Source organism: Prosopis cineraria, unplaced genomic scaffold (genome assembly GCF_029017545.1).
Source record: "Prosopis cineraria cultivar Desert tree isolate PC_DT_omini unplaced genomic scaffold, ASM2901754v1 PC4, whole genome shotgun sequence".
Lineage (NCBI taxonomy): Eukaryota > Viridiplantae > Streptophyta > Magnoliopsida > Fabales > Fabaceae > Prosopis > Prosopis cineraria.
In genome coordinates, this window is record NW_026555335.1 from 2,558,099 (window position 1) to 2,567,395 (window position 9,297).

The 9,297-nt window shown below is 30.4% G+C and overlaps 1 protein-coding gene across 1 annotated transcript; it reads left to right on the forward strand.

The window, feature by feature from the left end:
* Positions 1-6,171: 6,171 nt before the first annotated feature.
* Positions 6,172-7,107, forward strand: LOC129310110 (protein DMP2-like). The gene has a single exon (XM_054951964.1). The coding sequence runs from the start codon at positions 6,234-6,236 to the stop codon at positions 6,849-6,851; it is 618 nt and encodes a 205-aa protein (XP_054807939.1). The 5' UTR covers positions 6,172-6,233; the 3' UTR covers positions 6,852-7,107.
* The last annotated feature ends 2,190 nt before the right edge of the window (positions 7,108-9,297 follow it).

A 9,297-nucleotide genomic window follows, 5' to 3' on the forward strand; every position in this document is an offset into this window, starting at 1 on the left:
TTCAAAATTCTTGATTTTTACTCAAATTTTACTGTAACAAATTATGCATAATTTTAACTTAAAAACATTTTATTATATAAAATTTGTAAATGAAGAAAAAGTTAAACGAGCTGTCAACAATACTCGACCTAATGATGGATAGTTACATAAAAAATGAAGGGGAACGGTACTTGATGGCCATTGTTTTAACAAAGAAGAAATATCCCTCGTAGCTTGCAAGTGACTTTATGAATATAATATTATAAAAATGATCAATAAAGTAGGGTATAGAGCAATATTTAATATTAAAGATACATTAAAATCCAGAAGTGCACCAATGTAATTATTACTTTTATTATTAATTTAATGATAGATCTCCACAGGGTGCCCCATCTCAATGTTTTTTTTTTTTTAAAAATCTTTGGCAGAAAAATAATCACCACAGGAAAAAGGAAAAAGAAGAGCGCCCCACCCCACTCGTTCTGTTTTTTTTTTTTTGTTGACGTGATGAAAGGGAAAGCATATTCCATTGATGAGCTGGCCCTCGCAAACATGAAATCTTGCCCCCACCCCTTCTCATCTCATCCGCTCGTTATTAGCACTGCACATCACCCCAGCCTAATATCTGGCCACATCATTTAAAAAATATAATTATTATCATTTAAAATATATTTTTTATAAAATTAATTTTATAATTAAAAGTGATTAAAAAAATGAAAATGAAAATAGATCTGTTTTATATTTTTAGATACATTTTATTTTTTTAAATCTTTTTTCATATACTAAACATACAGTTAATTTGCTCACATCCCAGCCCCTGACATCCACTTTTCTCGTAATATCTCTTTTAAAATTCAATGCCAAAAATAATTTTAACTCCATCCTTTTAGTTTTCTCCCACATTCTTCCTTTATATGTACATATAGTTCGACTCTAATTTTTTTTTTTAAAAAAAAACTCTCCTTCGGTCCTTTCCTCCCTAATTTTAAAAACTTTGAATTGCATTGGACTTGAATGAGTGAAAACTGAAAATCATATAAGGTGCATATATAGGCTTACCTTTGTAGTAGTAGTATATGCTTTATCTCTTAAAAAATTTAAGACATTTTTAATTAAATCTTATCCTTAATAAAGTAATTATTTGTTTTCAAACTAATACTATCTTTCTATATTTGCTCTTATATAATAGAATATCTCACTTCAAAATAAATATAAAATGTCTTATATTTTTAAATGGATAAATTATATATGTGACGGATTATTCCATATGATATATAGGCTCATCTTTGCAGTAGTATTATATGCTTCACTGTTAAAAAATTTAAGTCATTCTTAATTAAATTTTATCTTTAATAAAGTAATTATTTATTTTCAAACTAATACTAGCTTTTCATATTTACTTCTATATAATATAATATTTTATTTTAAAATGAATATAAAATACTTCATGTTTTTAAACGAGGAAGTAAGTCTGTGACAGATTATTCCCGAAATGGGATACAACGTACTATAAAGTAGAAGCTGTAATGAATGTATGATGGATGTGATAATGGGTGGCTGCGAAGAGAAAAAGAGAAAAGAAATCTGCGAAGTGTTTGGTGGATTATATAATATAATGAGATGCAAGAAATGTATGCTTGTCATTCACACTCCTCCTGTCCACAAAATCCTTTATTATATATTGAAAATTGTCGTCATCTCCATTTGATATGCATACCTTTCATCGTCACCATGCTCCATTTATTTTTACGACTCCAATATCTTCACTTCTTGAACCCAAATATCCATATTTCTAGACGCAACTGTGCGTTGCAGATAACGTAACACGTGCTTTTCACTTTCTTATAATCCTCACTGGCTAACGTCTGCACTCTATTTCGTTTTATTTATTTATTTGAACGCTTTGCTTGCTCTTGATCATACTTGGTAATTAATCATGTGAATGTTTCTGCTACTTATCTTAAATTGAGGCTGTTACGTTGATGCCGTTTCTGTTTTGTTTCTCAATAAGTCATGCAACATGTTTCTTTGCGAGGTGTTGCAATTTCAATATTTGTCATCAGTCTGTGTAAGCATAGTGATTTATGCCTAATTTCTTATTATCAGAACAAACGTCACACGTAATGAACATGTTGAATTGTTCGTTTCATTTCATGACATTAACTATTAACAGCCGTCTCCACATTTTTGGAATATTATATCGTTGAATCTTCATCTGATCTTTTTTTTTTTTGGCATATGGAGTAGAAATTAAACTGTATACCCGGCCCCACTATATACATTATTGGCATAGACTCTATTCCATATTCATATTATGATTGGGCAATTTAGTAACACAGTCAATTACATCAGGTGACTCAATAAAGGCCCAATGAAAGCAAATAAGCACTGTGACGCCAACCACGTTAGAAAAATGAGAACAACACGATAGAGTACCTTTGACATGGCGCATGTTTTTTGACTTTTCCAAATCGATCAAGTGTTTTAATCAAGTACGTGCATGTTTCGCCGGGTCAAGTTTAATATTAACACCTCAAGAAATGATCAACTAACATTCAAACGCTGAGATTTTTTAGGGAGATTGATCTTATAGTTGCCAACTGTAAGTATATCTTGGGGGGGGGGGGAATGCACACGTATATTATCCATTACCAAAGAGCCTAATTATTGAAATATGAAACCTGAAATAAATCTCACGAGTCAGGGCTAACAAATCGGTGATAAACAAGATCATTCTATATCTTTTAATTCAATGACTCTTCATTAATATTCTCTTTATATTTAAGGAGAATATCAATGAAAGAACCTTAAAAGAATTTAATATTTAACGAGGATTTTGAATAGATTAGATATTGTTAAAATAGTAATTTCACTTGTTAATTTATTGATGTTTACTTGTTTGAAATTCTTATTAGATATTAAATTCTTTCAAGGTCCTTTATTGATATTCTCCCAATGATATATATATATTAACTTAATAAGTTCTGATATTTACATATTAGGTACAAATAAATTTCACCCGTTAAGGATTTTTCCTCTTCGAATTTTGTTTGGCGTGGCCGAAGTGAAACATATCTAAACGCTGTCATCATTTGTAAAATGAATTCTTTTTGGATCTTCAATATGCACCGATTTCGTAATGGAGTAATACAACATATATAAGCCAACGTAACCATGTGCTGAAAGTAATTACTTAATTAAGGACGTTATTCACTGCAAAAACCTCATGTTATCTTATCCCCAGAAAAAGAAACAAATCCAATATGAAAGTTATATATGACCAAAAATGAGTTAAAGTCACTAATTGATATATAGTTTCATAATATGATTAAGTTACTTGTTATGTCAATATGATGAAATAATTATCTAAGTTCTCCTAAAACATAAATTGCATGCTTCATAGAATTAACATTCAAATTCGATTGTCTTTCTCCATTGATTTGATGTTCTTGGTTATACATGACTGGTAGCTAGCTGTGTTAAGTCTGCAAATGAACCAGTAGGTAAGAGTCTATTCTTTGTTATAGTCAATACTTGCGCACGCTAAATTGATTAATTTTGGCAGAGAGACACTGGAATCAAAAATTAAAACCATGTCCGATCTTGCCATCCTCTTGTATATTTCCAGTAATTTGGATATATATTGGAGTTTCCGTGAACTTGTTGAACAGATACTTGAATAAGCTTGGGATCGATATAGGTAGATCATTAATTAAAAATTGTAAGTTATTCAAACAACACAGTACGTATTCATGTTAGAAATATTAATTTAATGTATTTTCCGGTTGAATAATATTGATATTATATTGAAATTAATAAGGACATTAGGATATTTTGTTGAGAAAAAACATTGAATCTAAATTGCAGATTGGGATATATTTTGTTATAATCATCATATCTAAGAAAGGAGAGAGTGCTATATAATTTCCAGCAGCTCGGTAATTGCGTGGATATGGTAATTAATTAATGTAATTAATTACCATGTGTAAGAAAATAATCATGTGTCCTTCACGTTTTATTTTATTAAAAAGGTTTAACGTTAATATTAATCAGCAGATTTCAGTTTTGTTTTGAAGTGAATGTATATAATACTATTTATAATAAGGGTGTAATTTCAATCTTAGTTTCCAGATCCAGGGCCAAGCCAGAAAATTTTATTAGGAAAGTCAAGATGACAAAACCTACGTAATAATCAAAGTGAAGTAATAGATGTAATATCATTAATATAGTATAAATATTTCGATGTTTGTATTTATATTCAACTTTACAAATATATAACAAAAATAAATATATACTTTCATTTTTAAATTTTGTTTATTGGTTTTTTATAGTATAAGAATAATTAATTATTATGTGTATGATAAACTTTTCAGCAATTTCCTTCTTGATATAAATATAAATTATATTATTAAATTGGTAAATATTTCAACTTCTCCATGGTCATTAAATGATTTAAATACATCATTGGAATTTAAAATTATACTCAATCTAATAAGCTCTATTAGTGAATACATATATTAACACAATAATGGTGCTCAATTGTTAGAAATTCTTTATTTCAATAAGATCTAATTATATTATAGTACAAATCATTCATATAATAAATTTTTATAGCTTAGTTTATTATAGAAAAAAGTAATTTATTTCTAAAAAAATATATCTTAACTATAACCTCAATATATCTTGAAATTTTTCTTGGAATGCTTGATAAAGTTTGTTAGTAATAATTTTAATAATTTATTTTATCAAATATAAAATAAGTGTAGCATTAACGCTTTAAGAGCAAATGTAATACTATCTTGTTGAGAATAAATGGATCTCATGACAAATATATCTCCAAGCTATTGAAACAGTTGGACTATATATATGTAAAAGACTACATATAAAATTGAAATGAGAATTTTATATAATGTTTTAAGGTTTTTATAATGTACTAATTTAGAAGGCTGAAGATATATAATTCCTACATCTTATTAAAAAAAATTAAAAAGTCAAGTGGGGTTGTGGCTCCTATTTATCCCCTTGTTTCTGCGCCTATAATGTAAGTTATTTGAAAAGGATAAATATTCTCTATGAAACTGGTGCGATAGAATTTTGTTCAACTAAATGAATTAATCAAAATTTGACGAAATTGATATTATATGAGTGATGTCAATACAAAATGATCAGTGACACGAGAAGCTAGCTAGTTAGTTAGGAAAGCAATGGGTCAGAACCAATAATTTAAAAACCGAACCAAACAATGAATCAAATAGAATAGTAAGTTATTAGTCTTATGGTTTAACTGATTAGATTGATAATTAAACCAATGACATAATAATTAAATAAAAATAATATATATATATATATATAAAAATGGGTCAAAATGATTTAACAGCTCTGGCTTTTCAAAAACTGCCAAGTTAAAGTGAATCAATTGCTAAAACGAATTAAAAAGTTAAAATAATTTCTTTTTTAGTGATAATTTGACTAGTCCAACCATTTGGGTCCAAAAACAATGGTGCGAAGAGCATTGATGCATGCATGGGGATATGTACAACATCATCAGCTTTTGGCATTACTCCAACACGCCTCGTACATATATAGAATCATAGAATAATCATATAAGGAAATCTTTATCTCAGAATAGTAATTTATAAATCACCAAAACTTGTATCTAATTAGATTAAATAGTTCGTCCAAAAAATAAATAGATTAAATAGTTTTTTTTAAAGAATTTTTTTAGGAACTCGAGATATGTACGTATGACTCGTATTTTGATTGGTTTTTCATGATGTTTGGAATAATAATAATCATGATAATAATTGGTGTCCTTGTATTGACCTTTTGCTCCCTTCTTCAAACCAAAAAAAAAAAAGAAAAATTAAAATAATGCGATATATATTGACTCTACGTCACCTAACATTCTAGGATGTTAATTTGTTGCTGAGACCAAGTCATGAATATAGCGGGGAGTTTGTCGTAGAGACTTGGAATCGTATTCGTGATCTTCCTTGGCTCATTGAATGTTATTATATATTAAAATATAGAGAGTGATCGATTCAAAAAGTCGATCACAATATATAATAATTAATTAGCCGATGAGCTTGGATATTCAGAATGATCAAATCAAAGACCGTTACATTGCATGCACTTCCATAAAGAAAAAATTAGAGACCTTCGCCGCCTCTTCCTCTTCCTCTTCCTCTATAAAACCCCGACCATATGCCTCAAACACGAACCCATAATAACGTAGCCATCTCCGTAATAACGACATGGCTTCATCGTCCTCAACCTCCCAAACCCTAACCAGCAAGACATTTACCGGACTAGGTAACCTCATCAAGCTCCTCCCCACCGGCACCGTCTTCCTCTTCCAGTTCTTCAATCCCGTTGTCACCGACGCCGGCCACTGCACCACCGCCACCAATAAGATTCTCACTACTGCCCTCTTAGTCGCCTGCGCCTTCAACTGCTGCTTCGCCTGCTTCACCGACAGCTACATGGGCTCCGACAAACAACGACACTACGGCATCGTCACCATCAAGGGGCTGTGGCCGGCGCCGGCGTCCGACAAGGTCGACATGGCCAAGTATAAGCTCAGGGTGGGGGACTTCGCGCATGCTTTATTGGGGTTGATCGTGTTCGCTGTTCTGGCGCTTCTGGACGCCAACACGGTGAGCTGCTTCTACCGGCGGTTTGAGTCGGCACAGAAGATTCTGATTCAGGTGATTCCGCCGGTGATCGGGGTGGCGGCCGGCGCTGTGTTCATGCTATTCCCTAACACTCGCCATGGAATTGGGTACCCTTTCACATCCGGTGTCGAGAATAACAATGATAATAGCAAGGACAAGAAAGAGACCACAAATAACACCAAGCGTGCTGGAGTATAGCAAAAATAAATTAATATTAGGGAACATTCGTATATTAGCTAGTTGTGTTCTGGGACACTTCATTAACAGTTGAGATTGAAGAATTCGTGTGTGACAAGTCCAATTAAGTGTTATGTTTAACCAGAGCCTATACGTACAGTATGCAGGAATTGATCATCGCGCTCGCGCATCAATTATTTATTTCTCTTGTTTATATTTTCTAGAACATTAATTAATTTGTCTATTGAAGTCAGATTTATCTGTTTCGTTTTCAAGTGTTGTTTTTCCTAGTTGATAGATATGGATGGTTCCCGCATTATGACATTAAATTTTTGACCCCATATATACATCTATATATGAAAAATAAGACTGCATAACTGCATGTGTCTATATATATGAGAGAGAAATTTAATTTGACGCAGAATCACCATAGATTTGCGATAAACATACGATTTTTGCATTAATGACTTTTCTATTATTGTTTATTACTAATTTTTAATTTAGGGACCTTCACCACCAATGAAGAGGTGATTAGTCCAATCCATTTACTAGTGGTGGTATTTCACGTATAAGCATGTTTTGCAAAAAAAAAAAAAAAGAATGGGGTAAAGTATGCAAATAGGTTGCTTAATCGCATCGAACATGCTATTTTTCAACCTATTATTTAGTAATAATCATGGTACCATATATTGGTTTTATAATGGTCCGTTTCCTCATGAAGTGTTCTTTTCCGAAATGTTGGATTTTACAAAAAAGAGAATCACATTCAAAGACCTCCCAAAAAGAATTATTTATAGACAAAGGTTAATGCAAAATTATTTATTATTAAAATAAAAATAGTGACTTGTTTAATTTTCACAAATGATGACATGTTATAAGTCATTTTTTGTGAATAATTCTCTCAAGAGTTGTTTGATTGTAATTTTATCTTTTACAAACTAGGTATTAATGTATACCAACTTAGTGAGATCATCTTAATAAAACCAACTCCTCAGCATATTTAATAGATTTTTTTATTTTAACAAGTGAATTCTTAACAACTTCATCCTTATCAAACGAAGTTGATGAACAAACATGTTTATGTAAAGGTGGTGCTCTTAACAAGTAGACCAATAGTCTAAGTCTATAACTCTTGCTATTTATTTAAAAATAAGATTCAAATTTGATTAACTTGATAGTAAGTAACAAATTTGGCACCTTCTTGATCCTATGCAACAGTAAACAATGAATTCTTTAATAGATTTTGAAATTAAGCTTCTTCAAATGAAGATCTCTTTTATAATTTTCAACCTAATATAAATAATTTGTCTTATAATGTTTTGGACACTAGATTATTAGGCATCCAGTTCAAATATGAATTGAGAACTTTATCAAAAGAATTCTAATAAAATATATTCAATGTCACCATACCTATAGGGTATAAGAAACAACCAGACATTAAAAACTCTTATTTGCAAAATTGTCAAATAAATGTCCAACTACCAACAATGGTAATCTTTCATTTACAGATAGGATCCTTAATCAATAGTATTTACAAATAATTTTAAAATTTTAAACACAAATTACATTAACAATGACATGTCTATGGGGTAAAATTTATTGTCAACAAAACATTTTCAAATATAATTACAAATGATACACTATCATAATTTGATCTACTATGGGTGAGCACGCAATTACTAAGTGTAAATGACTCTTTCAATATCCCAAAAATATATCACTAATTTATTTATAAATGTCCTTAGCATATGGATGAAAATGAAAATTCTAAATATCTGTAATTTATTCATTCATCTAATGAAGCTAGATTATTAATGGCAAAACATTATATATAGGGCTTACAATATAATAGATTTTACATGCTCAAATTATCAAGAGCTCATATAAGTTTAGAATTGTATAAGCCCATAAAAGGACAATAGTCTAGCAACTCCACTTAAATGAACCTTAACTTCTAAAGTTGTTCCAAAATTTGAAACATTTCATCCCTCAAATTAGAAGTTATCATGGGCTACTATTAATATTGCATAATCCTTTAATCTCTCCCCTTTCTTAGGTGAAGTAAGAAGATGTCAATAATTTATAATTAGGTTGTAATAATTTTATAAATCAAGAAATACTCCAAGGTCAACCCCATACAAGTTCAAGACATATCTCCTTTAACACCAAATGTCTCATTATAACTAAGTACTATCAAGCATCACATAATATATTTCACCAAAAATGTTGTCCCCAATTCCTTTCCTTAATGGCGAATTCAATCATCGTCAAAGAAATATGGTTAGACTTATACCGTTATTTATTATAGGCCTTGTTAAGAGCATTGGACTATAAAGAAAGATCCTCTGGTTTGGATTCTCTTAAAGCCAACTAATTCTCAAAGTGGTAAGGTACATATTTAAAGACTCTCTCAAATGATCACAATGAGTCCCATAAAGAGCCTTTTACAAAAAATGATTGCTCAAAA

What these genes read in the sequence shown, in the direction of transcription:
- LOC129310110 (XM_054951964.1), top strand. Translation starts at nt 6,234, where the DNA reads ATGGCTTCATCGTCCTCAACCTCCCAAACCCTAACCAGCAAGACATTT.